The 23734-nt window shown below is 44.3% G+C and overlaps 1 protein-coding gene across 1 annotated transcript in view; it reads right to left on the bottom strand.

Moving 5' to 3' along the window:
• The window catches only part of NT5C1A (5'-nucleotidase, cytosolic IA), a 71050-nt gene extending 48655 nt beyond the window's left edge, over positions 1 to 22395 (bottom strand). The window contains exon 1 of the mRNA XM_088481030.1: positions 21814 to 22395. Within this exon, the coding sequence (XP_088337156.1) occupies positions 21814 to 21954 (141 nt within the window). The 5' untranslated portion in view covers positions 21955 to 22395. The remainder of the gene's footprint in view (positions 1 to 21813) is intronic.
• Between the last annotated feature and the right edge of the window lie 1339 nt (positions 22396 to 23734).

Genomic DNA, 23734 nt, shown 5'->3' with positions numbered 1-23734 from the left:
AGGACAAAAGCAAACCACCTTGTCAAATTGGGGAACTTGTCTGTCAGCTACCAAATCCAGGGCAAAGAAAAAATCTGCTCCAATACATTGAGGTAGATATAACCCTGTCGGAGATCTCTGGGACCTCATTAGGTTAAAGGTATTCTGACTTTGCAGAAACTGGGAACATCATTCCCAGCATAAGGGGATAGTGGGAGCTGATTTTGCTTAGTACAAAATTGTTGAAGAAGAGCGGCCTGGTCCCCCAGACTGCCGGAACCAACAGCAACCGTGGTTTCACAGTTAGCTGGAGATTCCACTTTAGTGAGGAGAGCATTTACTTTCAATTCTATTTTCTCCACCCACCTATCAAGTGAACAGGGAGCATTTTTAGTACGGGTTGGGTATGAAATGGCGATGACGGGGAAACCGTCTGACTAAATCCCGACGCCGCAAGCCCGAACGCTGAAGATCCCGACTGGGGCTGGTAAGTACCCTATCCCTACCCCTCTCCCCCCCTAATCCAAACCCTCCCTTAGAGGTGCCTAACCCTAACCTCCCCCCGGTGGTGCCTAAGCATAACCTCTCCCCGGGGCTGCCTAAACCTAACTCCCACTCCCCACACCCTAAACCTAACCGTTCCGGGGTGGTACCTAACCCTAACATCCCCCCAGGGATTCCTAAACCTAACCCGCTCCCCTGTACCCTAAACCTAACCCTCCCGGGGTGGTGCCTAACCCTAAGTCCCCCCGGGAGTCTCTAAACCTAACCCTTTCCTCCCCTGCAGCTAAGCGCTAACACTGTCCGACTTACCTTCGCTAGGGTAGTCGTCTAGATTCCGGCGTCGGGATTTCGATGCCTGTCTTTAGTCCCGCGTCGGTATTTAGATGCAGGGATTTAGTCAGACGGCTTCCCGGCCATCAGCATTTTGACTGTATCCCCTTAATACTGACACAATAAAAGTATGATTTGAATCCTAGATACCAGGTGGAGGAGAATAAGGCAAAAAAGCATGACTTGTAAATGAAGTGTAAGGGGATGAGGAGATCAAATAGTCAACAAAAGACAGAAAACAAGTCTACAGTACAACGTTATATAAAGCATGAAGCAATATACTAATTGCTAAGATAAGCTACATGTGATATGTCCCAATTAACACAAGATGTCACCTAGAAATATAACTGCTTGTAAATACCCCTCTCTAAAGTTAGGGGGGCTATCTAATGTTGAGCTGGAGCAAGAGAGTAGGTGCAGAAATAAATTACAGAGTTACATTTATCAAATACAACCACTAATAACAGTGAACAGGCACAGTTATAGGAAGCATTCTTAGTACTGACACAAAAAAAGTATGTGTTGAATCCTAGACACCAGGTGGAGGAGAGTAAGGCTTACCAAATACGACCACTAATAACAGTGAACAGGCACAGTTATAGAGACAATTCAAGGCAAGAAAAATGAACAAAAAAAAAAATGTATTGTACAAGCCTGCTGTAAGTCAGTAGCTGATGACAAGTCCCTGGAGCAGGTGAGAAGTAGTCCTTGGGAAAGAAATGTCCCAAATGGAATCCCCTGCAGCTGACTCATTTACTGGAGAGGAAAACAGAGCTCCCTGCCAGGGATCCGATATCTGAGTGCCGGTGAGGCAAATCCAGCAGGGGTAGCAGGAACACCGGCGATTAGCCTCCAGGTGGGTGGCCACACTGAGGGAAACAGACAACACCATGGAGGAGGACAGGCTACTCCAGAGGAGAATCCCAGCCCAGCGGAGCAGCAAATGAAAGCAGGACAGCATAGAAGGAGCAGACACTCAATGCAAGGTTGATGCAGAAGTATCAAGGTTCAGCCTAGGATCGGCTATCTCTCACCTCTGTGCTGGCTTCCCCTGACTTTCTTGTGGACAGACATTTGGTGCAGTGAGGGGTGAGATGCTGAGTATTCTGCTTTGGGTATTTTTGCGGACTTCCATGGTCGGCTGTGTGTTTTGGGGATCGGAGTTCCCATCATGGGTGCCGCCATGACAGTTCCTCTCATGTGACAGTCCTCCTAACCAATGGTAGCATGATCTCAGTCAGCTGATGCTGTGCGCTAATAATCTGCTACCCCTGGGTATAAATCTGCCCCCAGAACTTCAAGTAACTGCTGTTGAACTTCGTTGCTCCAGTGCCTGTGATACCAGTGATGCTCTGTGCTATTTTTTTTAAAGAGTTGCTTCAGCCTGCTCTCAGTTCTCTAAAGTCTCCAGCATTAGCTTCCTTGCTATTCTCAGTCTGAGAGTTAGTTCTCTCCTAGTAACCATGTTTTTCTATGTCTGTGTGTCTTTGTATATGTGCTACTGAGGTGTCAGATTACCTGCTAGTACTAATTAGCTTCCAGCTGCCTCTTTAAGCATTCCCAGCCAGTCTACAGCTCTGTGTATATCTGCACCTGCATATATAACAATTCCCAGTACATGTGCCTGTGTCCACTTCTCTCTGTGTCTCACTGTGCTAATCACTAGTTAGCTCACAGCTGGACCTCCCAGCACTCTCCCAGTATATGCCTGTCTTTTCTCTATGTCTTGTCTGTGCAATCTGCACCTGCATATGTAATTATTCCCAGTATATGCATGTGTCCAGTCTGCTCTGTGTTTGCCTGTGTAGCAAGCACGATCAGTACCAGCATTTCTAGCTTTCCCAGTATTAGCCTTTGTCCATGCTACTCTGTTTTTCTGCACTAATCAGCACCTGGATATTTAACTGTTTCCAGTCCATGCCTGTGTTCTAGCATCCAGATTCTTCCCGTTTTCTAGCATTCAGATCCATCTCCAGAGTTCATTCATTCCGTTCACCTCCAGTGTTATAGCTTTCATTATAGTCTCGGTCTTCTGCCATTCCCAGGCACCTGTCCAGAGGGCCGTGACCTGCTCACTTGGTGCAGCAGAAACCAAATCCCAATTGGAGGGGTCACTGGAGAAAACCACCAAGTTAGACTCCGCGCCTCTGGGCAGGTCTCGCCAAACCTGGGTTTGGCCGCAACTAGGAGACCTAGTCCAGTCACTCCCCTAGTCACCCGAACCTCCCGGCTCACCGTCCTCCACAGAGGAACACTTGCACCGGATCATGACAAGAAGGTCCAGGGGAGATGACCAGAGTCACGGACCCCGGAGCTCGCGTCCAGGAGGTCTGACGTCTGCGGCAGTGTGGCGCTGCACTCCTCAGCCTCCCTCTCTAGCATGGCGACAATCTTTTCAGTGTCAGGGCGATAATCCTCCCGGTGTCTGGGCATGGAGCCAAGTAAGCCAGCTCTCCAGGGGGGATCACAGGAAAACTGCCCTCAGGGTGGTCGAGCAGATGATCAGCCGTAACACTCCCACGGGCAGACACAGGGGAAGTAACCTATGTGGCCTTTTCAGCTCCCACATCTCTCCTCGTTTTTTTTGCCCAAAGGTGGCCTCAGGCGGTCATAAACGATGTGACTATGCAGGCTTGACTTCGGTGTAAGACGGGGGTTTCAAGACCTGAGACAGGAACAAAATCCCTATTGAGGCTTCAGTGTTGCTATAACCAGCAGTAGCAGGTACTTCTCAAAGGAAAAACCTTGATAAAGCGCTGTTTGATAGTCAAGGTCCGGAGCCCATGTAAAATGCGGCCACTCTAGGTGCCCACCCACCGAAGATTTTAATTTTAACTTTTAGTTTCTTTTACACTGGGGAAGAGCACCCCTGTATTGACAGAGCACCCCTGGATGACACAGCACCCCTTTATGAACTGCAGCCCTAGCCCATTGATAGACTGGACAACACAGCAGCACCCATTTATGTACTGCAGCCCCTGCCCCTTGATTGACAGGACAACAGTGAGTGACACAGCAGCACTCCCCCACTTTACGTACTGCAGCCCCAGCCTGACAACACTGCACCCTTGAACAAATAGTGAGAAGCCACTGACAACAACACACAACACTGACTGTACCCTAGAAGAACAGAGCACATCTGCTCTGTACACTCAGAGTGAAAATAGCGACGATCACCGGAACCTTTATAAAATCCAAAACCCGCGATAATCTGACAGCGGGAGGATGAAGTTTTGCCTTGTGTTCAGATCCGAGTCAAGCGGGAAACCCAGAGCCGGACTCGGATCTCACCTCATATCACGAAGTTCGGGTGGGTGTATATATATATATATATATATACATATATATATATTTTATATATATATAAAATATAAGATCTTATTACCATACTTGGGGAGGATATATGTCTGTTCAAAAAAATGCATGTAAATGTTCGCATACAGATCCAAAAGGATACCTAGGGGATTCCGTATTGCTAACACCCCCACCATCGGCCGCAATAACTCTGCCTTTTGTAGCCGTTGGTGTGGGGTGTTAAATAAATGCTCTCTGGACAGGGAATTGGCACTTAAACGGCGTGAAGCGAAATGGATATATGAACTGGACACAGTAGCACCTCGTGGCCTGAAAGAACAAATCCTATTTAATGTGTTTCTCAAATTTTTTAGGGATTGCTGATATATAAGATGAATGTTTTATTTTTTGTATTTTTGTCTTTATACGATTATGTATGTTTTTGTGCATTTTGCTTATCTATAGGGAGTGCCATATTGATTATGTGAGTTTTTTTACACTTCACAATAGAGTGGCATTATTATGGTCCATTTAAAATTTATGACACGCATTGTGGATGTTTTACACCACGCATTGCGTGGTGTTGCCTAGCAACTTATTGTTGTGGTTTAACTAAGACAACATTGAGATATGTGTGCTGATGCTGCAGAATACAGCCCTACCCCATGTGACTTTGTTGTATGATGTCACAGATGTTTATTGCCATACTATTGGTTCTCCAACATGAGGCTTGGAGTTAGCTTGTGCTAGTGGGCGTGGCCATGTGGGCGTGCGTGTCAGTGCAGCATGTGCAGTCTCACACTGATCGATTGGCCTCCCACCTGGTAAGCATTATGTGTGTTACATATGTGGTGTACTGTGGTGACTGTTGTTACACTTTCCTTATGGCTTGATTAATATATGGCTATGGATACACCTTGACAAAGGTCTCATTTGGGGACCGAAACGTCGGACTATACAGCTATATGATACTGGTGTTATGTGAATAAACAGGATTTTATTGTGCAAATAATGGTGAGTGCCCTCGCTACTTCTTTTTTCTACATATATATATATATATATATATATGTATATATATATGGTGTATATAGTATATTAGGTATACATATTACTGTATATAGATATCTATATATAGAAAGATATATTATACATATAGTGTATGTATGTATATATATATATATATATATATACAGTATGTGTATAGATAGATATGTATATATTATATATATAATGTGTATATATATTATACATTTTGCCACAGCGCAGCCACGATCCTAACATGCTGTAGCCAAGCCCCCTTTGGGGGTGGCCCTGGGAAGTTGCTGTACCGGGGCCCAAGATTTCTCTTGGCAGCCCCGAATACAGTAAAACACCATAGTACTAAAAAGGGGCTCATATGGATATGACAGTTGCCCCATACTGTTAATGGTAGCATCTCCTGCTCCTTTTAAACTATTGTGCAAACACTGCAGCAGTTGTGGGAGATGGAACTGTCAGCGCACGGGCGGCAGTTGGAAGCTGCATGCGCTGGGACCCTGAGTGTCTTTTTCCTGAGGTTACCAGCAGGAGAGGCTATGTCTGGCGTGTCGCTCCTGTTCCAATAGAGGTGTGAGAGCGGGAGTTGAGGTGGAGCCAGTGAGTGACAGGTTTTGGATGGAGATATCTGGCTAGTGTGATCCAACTGAGGAGGCGGAGCTGGAAGATACACTGGGCCCTATCAACGCTGATGAGCAGTCAGAAAGAAGGCGACGGCCTCTGGCTCTGAGACGCACCTCGGGTACAGTGCCCAGACTCCGTAACTTTGTAACTGCAACTTCTCCTCCATTTATAAACCATTAGCTACAGTAACATTACACTGACTTACAATAGCAATTTCTTCTAACGTGATTCAAGCTTACTGTACCCTGGCTATATTTACAATCGTCAGTCAAACATTATCCTGTGTATATTAAAAGAGGAAGCAAATAAATAGTGTACACCACCGAGCTCATTATCTATGTCAAACGTAAAGACATTTTGTTTAAACCCAGGTTACTTATATTGCAGTATAACATGAATTTATTGGTAAAGGTAAATTGTTATATATTGTAACATGTTGTGAAGAGAACGCAATAGTTAATTTAGCGCTACAGGTATTTTGTAACCTAAGAGTAATTTGTTGACATTGAATTGTATAATTGTATTGATATGTGCATTGTACTACAGGTTGAGTCTCCCATATCCAAAATGTTTGGGACCAGGGGTATTTTGGATATCAGATTTTCTGTATTTTGGAATAATTGCATACCATAATGAGATATCTTGGGAATGGGACCCAAATCTAAACACAGAATGCATTTATTATTCATATACACCTTATACACACAGCCTGAAGGTAGTTTTATACAATAGTAATTTTGTGCCTTAAACAAAGTTTGTATACATTGAACCATCAGAAAGCAAAGGTTTCACTATCTAAGTCATGCTAAAAAATTCCGTATTTTAGAACATTCTGTATTTCGGAATATTTGGATATGGGAGACTCAACCTGTATATGAACTCATCTTTTACTTTCCCAAAAAATAAACCTAAACCTAAGTAGAGGAACTTGCGTCCCTGAAAGGCTGGGGTAATTTGGGAAGGGGTACCACATATATGTGATAAATATTTTTGATCCATTGTCGAAGCCGCATAATTGGCTGAGACAGGATTGGTTTAAAAATCAGATCTGCGTGACACCATTTTGCGAATGGCAATGAGACGCCATTTTGCGACTGGCCGCCCAGCGCCATTTTAGTTAAACTTGCCATTATAAGTACATACGGCGATGCTATTATTTAGCGTCGTGCGATTCCCACGCAATAGAAAGAAGTTAATAGTCCTCACCACATAAATACAGACAGACGCTAAAATATATAAACTAATTATCCCTGCAAAACACGTACCATAACGTACTCCACAAAACACATAGTCGCACAATGCAAACTAGTGTCTTTTCCCAATTCCCCAATACTTACACACTGCACACTTACATGAAAGGTTCCCTAGTATTAAAGTGTAATATTCAAGGTTTATTCAGTGATTATTAATGTTGTGTAATAAAGATTATTTGTTATCTAAGGTTTAGTACATGGTAAGCAGACCGTGTCTGGTGTTGTACTGATCCACTGTGTCTCCACAGATTTCCGGTACCATCTGTGAGAACATCGGAACCTGCATCTGCAAACTATGGACTATAGAGAGTTAAAACATTAAAATGTACTCTGTAATGTTAGCAGCTTAGATTAGCATGCAGCAGGAAAATGGATACAAAGGGCGGTTGGAGGCTGTTTGTGTCCATTTGAAATTGTCCAATAAACTATCCTGTAACAGAAACACCTTTAAGAAGAACCAATGGAATCATGCCAAACTTGTCTATTGTATTGCCTATCCCTGCAAGAGTATATATATGCGCTCTCTGACCCCAGTCTGGAGTCTTCTTGCTGTGCTGTTGACGGAGGTTTCTAATGCTGATGCCGGTATCTGGGCCCAGAGCGCGTGTGTATATAACAACTGTACCTTGGGTCTGTATGATTTATTTGCGCTAATTGTCTTTAGATCACAGCGTGTAACCATCTGTTTTTATGTTGAATAATAACTTTTTGTGCTTTGGAACCACATTCAAAGTCTGAAGGCATTAATTTACTGTACGACTCATTACGCTAAATTGCGACAATTTTAGAAGGTATAGGCAGGATTTTAGAAGGTATAGGTAGGATTGTATAGAGGTTTAAATCAGGTATCAATACCATATATATTATATATACACTACCGTTCAAAAGTTTGGGGTCACTTGGAAATGTCCTTATTTTTTAAAGAAAGCAGTTTTTTTCAATGAAGATAACATTAAATTAATCAGAAATACACTCTATACATTGTTAATGTGGTAAATGACTACACTAGCTGCAAATGTCTGGTTTTTAAAGGAATATCTACACAGGTGTATAGAGACCCATTTCCAGAAACCATCACTCCAGTGTTCTAATGGTACATTGTGTTTGTTAAGTGTGTTAGAAGACTAATGGATGATTAGAAAACCCTTGAAAACTCTTGTGCAATTATGTTATCACAGCTGAAAACGGGTTTGCTCGTTAGAGAAGCTATAAAACTGGCCTTCCTTTGAGCTAGTTGAGTATCTGGAGCATCACATGTGTGGGTTTGATTATACTCTCCAAATAGCCAGAAAAAGAGAACTTTCATGTGAAACTCGACAGTCTATTCTTGTTCTTAGAAATTAAGGCTATTCCATGCGAGAACTTGCCAAGAAACTGAACATTTCCTACAATGGTGTGTACTACTCCCTTCAGAGAACAGCACAAACAGGCTCTAACCAGAGTAGAAAGAGAAGTGGGAGGCCCCGGTGCACAACTGTGCAAGAAGACAAGTACATTAGAGTCTCTAGTTTGAGAAATAGGCGGCTCTCAAGTCCTCAACTGCCAGCTTCATTAAATGGTACCCGCAAAACGCCAGTGTCAACGTCTACAGTGAAGAGGCAACTCCGGGATGCTGGCCTTCTAGGCAGAGTGGCAAAGAAAAAGCCATATATGAGACTGACCAATAAAAGGAAAAGATTAATATGGGCAAAAGAACACAGACATTGGACAGAGGAAGATTGGATAAAAAGTGTAATGGACAGACGAATCGAAGTTTGAGGTGTTTGGATCACACAGAGGAACATTTGTGAGATGCAGAAAAAGTGAAAAGATGTGGGACGAGTGCCTGACGCCATCTGTCAAGCATGGTGGAGGTAATGTGATGGTCTGGGGTTGCTTTGGTGCTGGTAAAGTGTGAGATTTGTACAAGGTAAAAGGGATTTTGAAGGCTATCACTCCATTTAGCAACGCCATGCCATACCCTGTGGACAGCGCTTGTTTGGAGCCAATTTCCTCCTCCAACAGGATAATGACCCAATGCACACCTCCAAATTATGCAAGAACCATTTAGGGAAGAAGCAGGCAGCTGGTATTCTGTATGTAATGGAGTGGCCAGCGCAGTCACCAGATCTCACCCCATTGAGCTGTTGTGGGAGCAGCTTGTCCGTATGGTACGCAAGAAGTGCCCATCAAGCCAATCCAACTTGTGGGAGGTGCTTCAGGAAGTGTGGGGTGAAAATTCTTCAGATTACCTCAACAAATTAACAGCTAGAATGCCAAAGGTATACAATGCTGTAATTGCTGCAAAAGGAGAATTCTTTGACGAAAGCAAAGTTTGAAGGACAAAATTATTATTTCAAATAAAAATCATTAATTCTAACCTTGCCAATGTCTTGACTATATGTTCTATTCATTTTGCAACTCATTTGATAAGTAAAAGTCAGTTTTCATATAAAACACGAAATTGTCTGGGTGACCCCAAACTTTTGAACGGTAGTGTGTATATATATATATATATATATATATATATGTGTTCAGGATTGGTGCTAGGTTGTTCTCTGCACTTTCCCTCCCCACCCATGGCTGTCACTGCTGCGTTGGAGAGGGGGCAGCCAGCACTAGCAGAGTTAAGTAGTACAGGTCAACAGGACTGGGGTGGCGGGGTGGACTAAGGGAACACAGCATATGCAGAAAACATAGGGCCGTATTCAAGTAGCAACGAAAATGGATGTTTTTTTTCGCCATTGGCGAAAACGGAAGTTTTTTGGCACAAAAAGAGAAACACTTTCGCCAAAAAACAGGCAAAAACGGCAAACAGACGAAAATGGACAAAAAACTGTAAAAAAGTTTTTCCATCCCAGACCAGGAGAAAAAAAAATGCACAATTCCTATTTTTGCCAAAAAGTGTGGGGATTTCTTTCAGAACCCTTTGGACACTCCCTCTAATGAATGGTAATAATGTCTACTTATTAAATAAAGCTATAGAGAAGTGCTGAGAACTCCTAATTGCAGTAATGTACAGGTTGTAATGTCCACAGAATAAATGCAGCTATGTTGAAGTGCTGAGAACATCTAAAAGCAAAAAGAATTATAATAATGTCTACTTAATAAATGCTGCAATAAAAAAGTGCTGAGAACACCTGGTAAAAGTAAACTACAGGTAGTGATGTCCATAGGACAAATGCAGCTTTGGTGAAAAGCTGAAAACACCTAAAAGCAGCAATTAATGTTAATCATGTCAACTTAATAAATGTTTCAATGGTGAAGTGCTCAGGACACCTGGTACTAGTAAAATACAGGTAATAATATCCATAGAACAAATGCAGATATGGTGAAGTGCTAAGAACACCTAAAAACAGCAATGAATGGTAGCAATGTCTACTTAATAAATACAGCTATGGCGAAGTGCTCAGAACACTTGGAAGTAGTAAAACACCGGTAGTAATATCCATAGAACAAATTCAGCTAATGTGAAGTGCTGAGAACACCTAAAAGCAGCAATGAACTGTAGAAATGTCTATTTAATACATGCTGCAATGGTGAAGTGCTCAGTATTTCTGGTAGTGGTAAAACACAGGTAGTAATGTCCACAGAGAAATGCAGATATGGTGAAGTGCTGAGAACATCTAAAAAAGCATCAATGAATGGTAGTAATGTCTACTTAATAAATCCAGCTATGGTGAAGTGCTAAAAACACCTGGTAGTAGCAAAATACAGGTTGTAATGTCTATGGAACAAATGCAGCTATGGTGAAGTGCTGAGAACACCTAAAAGAAGCAATGAATGGTAGTAATGTCTACTTAACAAATAGAGATATGGTGAAGTGCTAAGAACATCTAATTGCATTAATATACAAGTTGTGATGTCCACAGAATAAATGATGCTATGGTGAATTGTTGAGAACATCAAAAAGCAGCAATGGATGGTAGTGATATCTACTTAACAAATAGAGCTATGGTGAAGTGCTAAGAACATCTAATTGCATTAATATACAAGTTGTGATGTCCACAGAAGAAATGATGCTATGGTGAATTGTCGAGAACATCAAAAAGCAGCAATGGATGGTAGTGTTGTCTACTTAATAAATGCTGCAATGGAGAAGAGCTAAGAACACCTAGTAGTAGTAAAATATAGGTAGTGATGCCCATAGAACAAATGCAGCTACGGTGAAGGTCTGAGAACACCTAAAAGAAGCAATAAATGATAGTAATGTATACTTAATAAATGCAGCTATGGTGAAGTGCTGAGAACATCTAAAAGCAGCAATGAATGGTAGTAATGTCTACTTCATAAATGCAGCTATGGTGAAGTGCAGAGCACACCTAATTGCATTAATGTACAGGTTATAATGTCCACAGAATAAATGCAGCTATGGTGAAGTGCTGAGAACACCTAAAAGCAGCAATGAATGGTAGTAATGTCTAATTAATAAATGCTGCAATGGTAAAGTGCTCAGAACTCCCGGTAGTAGTAAAATACAGGTAGTAATGTCCATAGAACAAATGTCTACTTAATAAATGCAGCTATGGTGAAGTGCGCAAAAAATCTAAAAGCAGCAATGATTGGTAGTAATGTCTACTTAATAAATACAGCTATGGTGAAGTGCTGAGAACACCTAAAAGAAGCAATTAATGGTATAATGTCTTATTAATAAATGCAGCTATGGTGAAGTGCTCAGAACTCTTGCTAGTAGTAAGATATGGTAAGAACTTACCTTTGTTATCTGTTTCTACGAAGTCCATAGGGTCCACAGGGTTGACCTTGGGGTATAGGTTGGGAACCAAATCCGGGCACCACACAGTTAAAGCTTTTAGCTCCCAGGATGCACTTGGGTCCACTCTCCCTATAACCCCACCCCCCAGCCAGAGGCACCTCAGTTTGTAAGTAGCCAAAGGCCGGAGGAGGAGAGAAAAAGAGAGAGAAAACTGGAACACTCTAGAACCATACTCACAGAAAAGGAGACGGGAAACCGGTGACCAGTAACACAGCCCATATGAAGCCAGGTGCGTCAGGGCGGGCACCCTGTGGACCCTATGGACTTCGTAGAAACAGAGATAACAAAGGTAAGTTCTTACCATATCTCTTGTTTTCTACTTCAGGGTCCATAGGGGGTCCACAGGGTTGACCTTGGGGATGTCCCAAAGCAGTTCAACCAAGGGTGGGGACGCTCCTGTGCTGAGAGGAGAATCCGTCGCCAAAAAGGAAGCATCCTGAGAGGCAAAGGAAACCAATGCCTAGAACCTTAAAAAGGTATGGACAGAAGACCACATGGACACCTAGTAAGGCAAAACAGCCGAGGCGCCACAACGAGCCGCCCACGAGGGTTACATGGCCCGAGAAAAAACAAGCCTCAACGACAGAAATGCCCACCCATGGGTAGGCCTCTGAGGAAGACATACGAGGCCATCCAGCCAACATTTCATTATAGGCCGGCCATCGTTTCCTGTGAAAACCAGAAACCGCAGACCACCAATACGGAGTCCGATTACCATAAGGAACTTGAACGGATCACATAAAGCCAAAGAGGCCGGACCACAGTCAATGAGGCCACACCAGCCGAGAGAACTGGGGACTGAATGGCCGTACCATAAGTTCCAGAATAATATGGAACCTAAAAACCACTCTAAGAAGAAACACAGGGCGAGAGCAACTCACACCCTGACATGATGCCCTCCAGAAGAGGGAGCCACATGAGAACGCTCCCAATTCAGACACTCTCCTGGTTGATATAAACACCCTGAGAGAGAGAGAGAGAGCTTAAACAATAGACCATGTAATGGCTATCACAACCAGCGGTTCCATTGACTGTCCCTGGAGGGAACAAAGAACCACTACTAACTCCCCAGGAGTCCCTAGGGAGGACAAGTGGAGGCATAATCCAGAAAACACTCCAAAGGATGAACTGGATACCAGAGTGGAGCAATTCCATATCTTAACCATACCGGCAGTGTAGAGATCCGCACTGTCAGGAAGGCCAGGCCAAGGGTGAAACCCAAGCCAGCCGGAAGGCATGCCAGAATATCTGGAAATCCTGGACACCGGAGGATCGTATCGACAGGTACGATACCATAAGAATTATGTATGCCACAGTCCGTGGCCGATCCCAGCAAAGTCTGGCCTATCTGCTCTAAACATCTCAATGAAGACAGAGCCAGGGAAGCCCTAGGACCACAGTAGGGGCGCAGTCAAAGACAAACGATCCAGGTCCAGGGAAAAACAAGGACCCTGAGACAACAGGTCCAGAAAGTGAAGCAGTAGGAACGGAGCATCGATGAGGAGACTCCGAAAATCTTAGTACCAGTGATGTTTGGGACGAACTGGAGCCCCCAGAAGGAAAGCCCCTCCGTCTCGAATTAAACTTCCGAAGACCTCGAGGAAGAAGGGAGACCGGAGGACACAGGTACACAAAGTGGAAGGACCACTTCACTGACAAAGAGTCACTGAAGGTAGCTTCAGTACTCCTAGAGCTGGACTGTAACACCGGTAATGTGTGATAGAGTCAGAAGGCCATGAAGATCAATCCCCTCAGGGAGGCCCCCTCTGCTCACCAGGAGTTGAAACCTCTCTTGGAGAAGAGACTAGTCCCCGGGATGCACGTCGTGACGGCTGAGGAAGCTCGCTTCCCAATGGAGAGCTCCGGGAATAAACACTGCAGAGTTGGCCAGGAGAAGACCCTTGGACTATGTCAGAATGTATGACATTCCTGACATTGCCACCCAACTACCAGTGTTGCCTAGATGGAAGCCACTGTTGTGACACTGTCGGACTGAACCTATTCAGGTTTACCGTGACATATGGGTTAGGCCAGAGTGAAGGGCCAAGACAGCCTAAAGTATCAACAAGTTAAGTGGCAGGGCAGAAGCGACAGACGTCCAACTGCCTCGAAACGAATGCGGACCAGACACTGTCTGTAGCAAAGAATACCCTGGACGAGATGGCCATAGCCACCCGGAGAGAGACCAACTCGCCTCCGGAGAAAGTATCATCGTTCGAACAGCGATCCGATGGAAAAAACTCGATCCATCTGGAGAGGAGTCAATTATGGCAAGGCCTGGAATGGAACTGAGCACATTCCAACCTACCAAAAGGTAGACACTCTGGTAGACCGCGCATCACAAAGAGTAATGACATATGTCGACTGCGTAGATATCTGCACACTCCAAGAGTGGAGATCTTGTCTTACGCCAGAAAAATTCTCAGATTCTGAGAATCCAGCAGTGCTCCCAGATGAAGAAAACCCTGTGAGGGATGCAGGGAGGACTTTTTCTCCGTTGACTAATTATCTGTGCCGAGAAGAAGCCACGGTTATCCTGACCTGGCGGGAAACTACCTTGGTGATCCTGCTAAAAGCAGGAGACCGTCCAGAGAAAGGAGCATTCGGATACACTGAACAGGTGAACTGTCAGAAAATCCATAAAGCTGGTAAACCCCAGTGGAGTTGAGGACAGTCCCAAAAGGCAGAGCCCGAAACTTACAAGTGTTGCTGTGGCACAGCAAACCTGAACCCATGCTGATGAGAGGGCTCTGTATGTACCCGTAGGTACGTATCCTGAATACTCAGATATACCATAAAATCCCCAGGTTCCAAACGTCGGATGATGGAGCATGGACGATTCCACCTGAGACCAGGCACCCTTGGAATCTGATTCATGGATTTGAGACAGAGTATAGGCAAATGAGGACCAGTCGGTCACTGCCCCAGAAAGAAAGTAGAACAACCAGTCCCTCACTGAGATAGTGAGGTTGGCCGAAATAGCTCTGCTTACCGCCAAGACTGTATAGCTTTCTGGGATTGTAAGGCCCTGATCGGGTCTGAAGAAGGGCCCATGTAATAATGCCTGTGAGGAGGCCGCCTGAGCAATGAGAGGCCGTTGAGAATCAGTACCTCACTCTGGAATTCCCCAGATGTAGACCTGTCCCGTCAGGCTGAAGGTATATCCTCAGGTGTAGATACAGGGTCGTCCGGAAGTCCAGGACTGCTCGGCACTGGATATGGTAGCCCCCATGGAGGCCGACAGCCTAGGAAAAAACAGGCCTTTAGGCTGACCCTGAGGACAAAAAGACTTAACAGAGTTAGTCCGAATGTAGTGGGAGTAGCTAAAGACGGTATCTCCCCATTAGTGATACTGCCAATGATGCAACGATCTTGTCAAGGTCAGGACCAAACAAGATCTTCCCCATGGAAGGAGTCTGCACCTCTGCTTTCCCATAACGCAGCCATAGGGTATTGCGGCGGATACAGTCGCTGCCGAAACCCTGAAGGTTAGAAGACCGGCATCCAATGTAGGTAATCCCACATATGACCACTGCATATTTTATGTGAGCGGCAAAAGATATTTGAACTCCAAACGTGATGGAGGGGAAAAACGTCACAAAAGCATCACCATGCGATGGCCATGGTAGGACGGGCAACAGGCCCTGAAAACGAGTACATTGATTTCAGGCAAAGTTACCACCTACGGATCCGTAAAATCCTTCCAGGCCGGGATGGGAGGCGTATTAATGCCTGTAACCCGACGATTAACATACAAATCCATCCCAGAAGGGGATTTCCATTACTTGTGAGGACCCTCAGGGAATGGGAAACAGGAGGCCTTTGTGACTCCTCATATCTGGCGACAGCCAGACTCCCGTTATGAGATCCACCCGCTGGGCAGAAAACGGGAGATGTATGATACAGGTGCAGGATCGACATTCTCTATATCCAGAATGAACCTGGCTACCAGCCCCAAAGCAGGGATAATAATACTTGAAATCGGCTCCCCTCATGTGAGAGGGAAAGGACCGAATACACAATCCAGTTCACGGCAGAGCCACTGGGAAGTAACCACAGGGCGTATATCACGCCAATTAGTATTTCGTAGAAAACGATATCCACCAGGGTGGCCGTTGTGGTAATCCCTGCAAGGGGAATGACAGACCGATGTGGTATCGGAGGTAATTCATGTACTGTGAAAAACCCTGGCGTGGAGCGATAGTCTGTTGCACAGGGGTAAATTGCAAAAAATTGCGAGATACCCCGAGTTCAAAAGGGCAGTATGGTGAAGTAACTCCAAGCGAGTGACGACAATGGGGCCCGCCCGGCGATCCTCAAAGGAGAGGATCCTGAGAAATAAACCGCCCTTTAAGGGGGTCGTGCAAGGGGCCCGGCACCAGATGGTGCTGCATACATAAACCTTTCTGAGTTAAAATCCTCCGCACTACTACCTGCAGGCTATGACTTGCAGGATAGCAATAATGGGTGCAGTATCGTGTGCAATCTCCTGGTCAGATATATCTGACTATCTTGACGGAAATATTAAGCAGCGCCATACCGGTCCTGACTGACGCTAAGATTAGCTGCAGGGACCCATTATCAGCGTATGCAACTCACAGTTCCATCTAAAATATGGCAACGTGCAGCACGCAACAGTATGTGACAAACCTCACAAATATTAACAAGTATATATATGTGAGGTCTCAGAACCACCCCAGGTACACCTGTATTAGGGCAGATAAAGAAAAGGGATAGATATACACTGACAGGTGAGAGAATAAAGTACAGACAGTCAGCACTAGCATAAGTCACATACAATGCAGAAAAATATATATACATACATTTGCATGACATATAATATACTGCACAATGTCGCTACATTCAACTGCCCAGATTCAGTGTCTGGGAAGGCTATAGCGCTGTGTACACTCACCCAAAATGGCCAGGTACGCAGGGAGACTGGGCTCACTGACATCCTAGGAGTTCTGCAGCACCACAGAGAGAAAATAGCCACTGGAGACCTCAGAAGAAGCGTGGCCCGCGGAGGAAGCAGCTCAGCGACGCCAGACTGTAGTATTGAAAGGCGCGCTGAGCTGAGGGGAGGAGCCGCTAGACAGGGAAGGCTTCCTTCCCTGGCTAGCAATTAACCCCCCGGGATGCCGGCTCCCGCTATAATCCCTGGTGGGCTGTGGACACGCGGGGTATGCCTCCATGGAGGGGGAGCCCGCCGCCACCGCTAGCGCCTCCGGTCTGTCCCCAGAGACCGGAGGCATAAGGCTGCATGTACACGCGGGTCACCGCAAGCGGTAACCATGCAACTTACCTGTCCCCATCGATCCGGCAGCAGCCCAGGGATTCCTCCAGAGCCCGGCTAGTACAGACTCTGGGGTCCCGCTGCGATCCCCAGATCTGTACTGGCGTCGCAGCGCCGGCGGGGTGTAGGAGCAGCAGCTTAGACGTCCATTGGACAGTCTGATGCTGCCGCTCTGAAGAGTAGTAAAAAATAATAAAATAAAACTCTTTCAAATAAATTTTAAGCTTAGGGGCTGCTAAGCAGCCCCCCTGCAGTAACGGTGAACCGACTCCGGCCGGGCACCAACTTAAACTGAGGTGCCTCTGGCTGGGGGGCGGGGTTATAGGGAGAGTGGACCCAAGTGCATCCTGGGAGCTAAAAGCTTTAACTGCATGGTGCCCGGATTTGGTTCCCAACCTATACCCCAAGGTCAACCCTGTGGACCCCCTATGGACCCTGAAGTAGAAACAGGTAATAATGTCCATAGAAGAAATGTCTACTTAATAAACAAAGCTTTGAAAGAAGAGCTGAAATCACCTATTTGCATTAATATATAGGTTGTAATGTCCACAGAATAAATGCAGCTATGGTGAAGTCCTAAGAAAATCTAGAGGAGCAATGAATGGTAGTAATGTCTACTTAATAAATACAGCTATGGTAAAGTGCTGAGAACACGTAAAATAAGCAATTAATGGTAGTAATGTCTACACTGGTGAAGTGCTGAGAACTCCTAATTGCAATAATGTACATGTTGTACTTTCAACAGAATAAATGCAGCTATGGTGAAGTGTTGAGAACATCTAAAACAGCAATGAATGGTAGTTATGTCTACATAATAAATGCAGCTATGGTGAAGTGCTGAGAACACCTAAGAGAAGCAATTAATGTTAGTAATGTCTACTTAATAAATACAGCTATGGTGAAGTGCTGAGAACACCTGGTAGTAGTAAAATACAGGTAATAATATCCATAAACCAAATTCAGCTATGGTCAAGTGCTGAGAACACCTAAAAGCAGCAATGAATGATAGTAATGTCTACTTAATAAATACAGCTACTGTATGGTGAAATCCTGAGAACATCTAAAACAGCAATGAATGGTAGTAATGTCTACATAATAAATGCAGCTATGGTGAAGTGCTGAGAACACCTAGAAGCAGCAATGAATGGTAGTAATGTCTACTTACTAAGTGCAGCTATGGTGAAGTGCTGAGAACACCTAAATGCCTTAATGTAGAGGTTGTAATGTCCACAGTATAATTGCTGCAACCGTGAAGTGCTGAGAACATCTGGTAAAAATAAAATACAGGTAGTAATGTCCATAGAAAAAATACAGCCAAAGTGCTGAGAACACCTAAAAGCAGCAATGAATGGTAGTAATGTCAACGTAATAAATGTTGCAATGGTGAAGTGCTGAGAACACCTGGTAGTAGTCAAATACAGGTAGTAATGTCCTTAGAACAAATGCAGCCATATTGAAGTGCTGAGAACACCTAAAAGCAGCAATGAATGGTAGTAATGTCAACTTAATAAATGCAGCTATGGTGAAGAGCTGAGAGCACCTAATTGCATTATTGTACAGTTTGTTTTGACTAGCATCTTTTATCACAACACATGTAAATGGGTAGAAACAATAAAAAAAAAACCAGCTTTTACTGCCCCCTCCCACACAGACATTATTACTAGCGTCCAGGTGCATTGCATTTGTGTATATCTTTCCAAATGCACGTTTGCCGCAAGTGAACACATTGAGGAAGCCAAATTGACCCCCATTGAAAAAAACACTAGTAAAAATGCTAACACATGCACACAGATATACGTTTGACATATGTTTGTATATGCATTGAACTTTCTAAAAACACTGATATTATTTAGCCATACCTCTCAACTGTCCTAAACTTGACAGGACACTCCAGAATTGAGATTTACTTCAGTTTAGGACATTTGGGAGGTGAGCCCCGTCAATGCGGCGTGTACCAGTGGTAGGTATGCAGAGATGTAGGATTGAAGGGACAAGGGGGTGGCCATGCTCTAGTTTGACAGTACCATGTTCTTGTGTACACGTGCCGCTGGTTGGTGATGCAGGCTCATTGTCTAAGTTGGGGACTTGTATCTGTTGGGAGGCATGATTTGCTAACATTTAATATTTGCAGTAAACCATACCTCACAACTGGATCATGATAGGGACCGTGCCATGATGTTGAAGGGTTGGGTCCATATCACAAAGGATGCATGGGCAAAAATCTGAGGGTATTCCCTTACTCTCTTTCTGATGTCCAGGGGTGAAAGAGGGGGGGGTACTGATAACCCCAGGCCCAGGTTTGTTTGAGTGGCCTGGTGGGGGCCTGACAGATGCTGAGGGGGACAAATGTGACATAGTGTATAGTATTTATTTTTTTCCCTGATTTATCCATGCCCCTTAGTACCTGGGCCCATACAGCCTTTTGCGTCCCTACCGATCCCTCAAAATCACTTTTTAATGCATGCAGCACCCATTCACTGGTTGGGTACGGGATGCCGGCGCTCGGGACCCCGACGGTCAGAATCCCAATGCTGGCATCCCAACAGGGTTAGGATACTGTCACCTGTCAGGTAAGAATCCTAATCCTACCTCTCCCTCTTCGCACCCTAAACCTAACCTCCCCCCTAGTGCCTAAACCTAACCCTCCCCCCCTAGCGCTTAACCCTAAACCTTCCCCCTAGTGCATAACCCTAAACCTCCCCCCTAGTGCCTAGCCCTCCCCCTAACCCCACTACTTACCATAAGGATGGCAGTGGTCAGGATGCTGGCACCAGGATTCTGACTGGTGGTGAGATTATGGCTCCGGCATTCTGGGCACTAGCACCTCGCACGCCGATATTTCAACTGCATCCCCCCATTCACCACTACTCTGCTATACAGAGCAGATAAATGGGTCATACCTTCAACTGATGGGCAGATCGGGACAATGCAGTCCTGATTGTGATGGAAAGAATCCTCAAATCATAACTGTCTGACCAAAACTAGAATGATTGAGGGATATGACTAAATCATAGCAAACATCAGTAGTTTTATTTTATCTGTCTATCAAAATGGATTAGTGCAGTGGTTCCCAAACTGTACACAGTGGCACCCTAGGGTGCCTTGGAACACCTTGCAGGGGTGCCTCAGGTTGGTGGTCCAAGTCCAAATCAAATTATTTATGATCAATGTAATGTAAATATGTGGACAAACAGAAGCGCAAACCTGTCCCCACCACATAACTGTACCTAAGGATGACAGGTAAGACCAATTTACTTCACTATACTACTTTACTACATTTTTTTCTGAATTTCTCAATAACAAACTTTTGGCTTAGGGCTGCCGTGACAACAATGCTGATACTCTAGGGCGCCCTGATTCAAAAAAGTTTGGGAACCACTGGATTAGTGCAAATGTCTTTCTAAATGCTAAATTACTAATTTAATTCGTTTTGCATAATTTAATCACTTTAAAGAGGTGGAGAGGGTACATTTACTTGGCATCTGCTGAGCATTTTGTTCCCCACTAAAATTACTTATTTTTTAGTTATTTGGAGGTGGTAGAAATCAGACCTTGGCCTGATTTTGTATTTTGTGACATGATCTATTATTCAATACTGCAATCCATGTATCTAGCAGCTGCACATTAGAGAGCTGCAGGAAAGCTCTGCCCCCGCTCTCCCTTCACAGCTCTCACTGGCTGCTTGCTAGACACAACCTCACTTCTCACCCAGCCCCCACAAATCTGCCCTCACCCCGTAATTCCACCAAACCCGGGCAGGGGGACAGAGATGTGAGAGATGTGGTTGGGGAGTGGGGCAGATGAAAGAGCAAGAAGAAACTGGGGGAGGGGAGGAGATGAAAGAGAGATGGGGGAAGAGAGGTGCAGGGATTAAAGAGCAGGGTAGAAATGAGAGACACAGAAGGGGGCAGGGATAAGAGAGGCAGACTTAGAACTATCAGACCTCCGCCATTGTTGACCATCCCTAGTAATATCTTCTAAAGCTAGATTATTTGTGAAATTGGCCAAGTGCAGATGTTAAAATTATGATCAGGTTAGTTTGAGATATATCATCTCCAACATGTTTTAACTAGCTGTGTTGGGGATGGGTTGGCTCACTGCCAATCTTAGGGCTATTGAAGATAAGTATGGGGTTTTGTCCTCCGATCTGCATATAGAAAGAGGCTTAACAAAACTATTAAATAATAGGTAGAACAAGATGCAATACAAATGATCAACAGTTGACAGGAGATGGCAGAGAAATTGGTATCAAGCAAAGTGTACTGGCTATTACTGGCACTATATAGACATGTTTATATACATGCGGAGTCATGTACACAGGCTATAGTCTATGTATATATGGCTTCATGCCTTTTATTTTTGTGGAAGTGTCAAAGGTCAATGACCTTGGCTGTTGGCCCATTCCACATAAGTTGCTGATAGTACTACAGCTAAAGGTCACACAGCCTTATACCAATACAATCGTGTTCATGAGCACTAGAAATAGCAGCTTCTGTCACTGTCCTCTGTCTCACTGTACAGACATATACAGCCATCCACACAGATCTTTCCTAGTAGAGTTTAACCCCTCACTGAGTAATGTACATCAAAATACAACATGAAGAGGAAAAGGCAGTAAGATAAAAAGGTCCATGATATACAGTGACTGTACTTTTCAGTTGTCACTGTATTGCAATTAGTGATTTCATGAGGGGTATGGGTTGGAAAGAAAACATCTAATAATTATGGCCATTCTTAGTACATACCGATTTTGGCTTCTTGGTAGGTGTAAGATTATCATAGAATACTTTGGCTTCTTCCCATTTCTTTTTCTCTGCAGGGTTTTGTTCAGGGACATGGCTGCTCTTCGATCCTCCCTCATCTGTGCCCTGGGAGCCAGGAAACATGTTTGCAGTGCAGATTGATGAGCTGATAGGCTTGGGTACTGCTAAATCCTGTAGTGATGGAGATGTCAGCCTAACACTACCTCCTCTGCCTTCCCTTTCTAAATATCACCCTCAGATATTTGTATCTCTCCCTCTCATCTCTCTCTGACTGCTTACTGCTTCTCTATTTGTATAAAATTACACCTCCCTTTTCCTCCTTTCTGATATCAGACACATTCTTGTTTTGCTTCTCTCTCTCTAGGTTTGCCCAATCCCCCTTTGCCTCACCTCGCTCACACCAGTGACAGGTCTTTATAAGGCATCCCATAAGCCCCTGTGTTCCCAGCTCCTGATTCCATGAAATGGAGAAGGGAGGGATAAATATATACTGACTGAGTGTAACTCCCTAAATCAGCTGAACATTTCCTCCTCTCCCTAGACTTCAGCAGCACAGCCTCTCATATGCTGGTCAGGAAGACTGAGAAACCAAGATGAAAGAAAAGAAGATTAATCCAACAGTGTATGTGTGTATGTGAGTGTGTGTTTGTGTATCTATTGGGTCTCCTGAGAGGAAAAAGATCCACCCATAGCTTAGCAACAACATGTTTGCAACAGTTTGTCACTGAACTGGCAATGAACAACCGCCGTGCGTGTGTGATCGGGTGCGTACACACTATACCATCTGCGCAATATATCGCTCTGATCCACGCCAGAATGATATACCGTAGGATATATTTTATAGTGTGTACCCAGCTTTACTTTTGTGGATGCTGCTTACTGTAAGAGTGAAAACTGAACATTATGTATAAGTGATAGTACATATTCAGTGCTAAGAATTCATAACTTGAATATATCCATGTTTCCAATGGCTTCTCCTCTATCGCTTGTTCTCTAAGGGTCTGATTCAGAGATGGACGCAGTAGTGATGTCAGACGCAAGTGACCGATGTTTTCAGTCTGCGCATGCATCGGAGTCAGACAGATTAGCGCCACGGCTGGTGGGTGTCTCACTAGGAACTATCGTCCACGGAATTAGCATAAAGACGCAGCCGATTCTGCACCAAAAGAAGCAATCATGGCTGCAATAGCGTGTCCCTCTGAATCAGGCAAGAAGTGCCTACTGCAGAGCTGAATGCAAGTCTTCTTTACATGCGGATCTCGTGTATAGACATCTTTGAGCAAATACTGGTGATTCTGAGTTGTACACATCTCATCTCAGCAGCATCACCACTTGTGACTGAGTGGCTGTAATTAGCTGGCAATGAGGCGTTCACACATAGGATGTGTTCCATGTAAACAGAATTACAGGGTATTCATTAGGTGAGCACACACAGATATCCATCAGATGGATCTTGCACCAAGGACAGGTCAGGTACTTAGCGATGATAGATATTTTCACAAGTAGATATAGGGGCATAGATGCGGTCAATTCTTAATACAGGCGGAGATGTGCATTTTTTCTCTGGAACGCAATGCGGCTACATTACGTGCGACTGAATCAGGTCCTAATTTTCCATCTGCTTTGCATTTATGTAGAGAAAGCTGTACAAGATTCTGCAATGTAACTTTGCATCTACAAATTCGCAAATTGTATTCTAATAAAGTATTTGTTACAGTTTGGTTGCCAGTTTTTAAATGTATGAAACTGCTACTGCCGCAGTATGATAAAGCTGATTGGTCACAGGTTGCTGTTTGTCATACTTGGATCAATGAATATGCTGCTGACCCCATAAATAGTGCTGATATCATCAGTACAGATGCAGTTCAGTTTTAAGATGAAAAAACATTAACCACTACATGTC

Source organism: Taudactylus pleione, unplaced genomic scaffold (genome assembly GCF_031769625.1).
Source record: "Taudactylus pleione unplaced genomic scaffold, aTauple2 ptg000260l, whole genome shotgun sequence".
Lineage (NCBI taxonomy): Eukaryota > Metazoa > Chordata > Amphibia > Anura > Myobatrachidae > Taudactylus > Taudactylus pleione.
The sequence above is the reverse complement of the archived record's forward strand: the minus strand, read 5'-3'. Positions and strand labels throughout refer to the sequence as shown.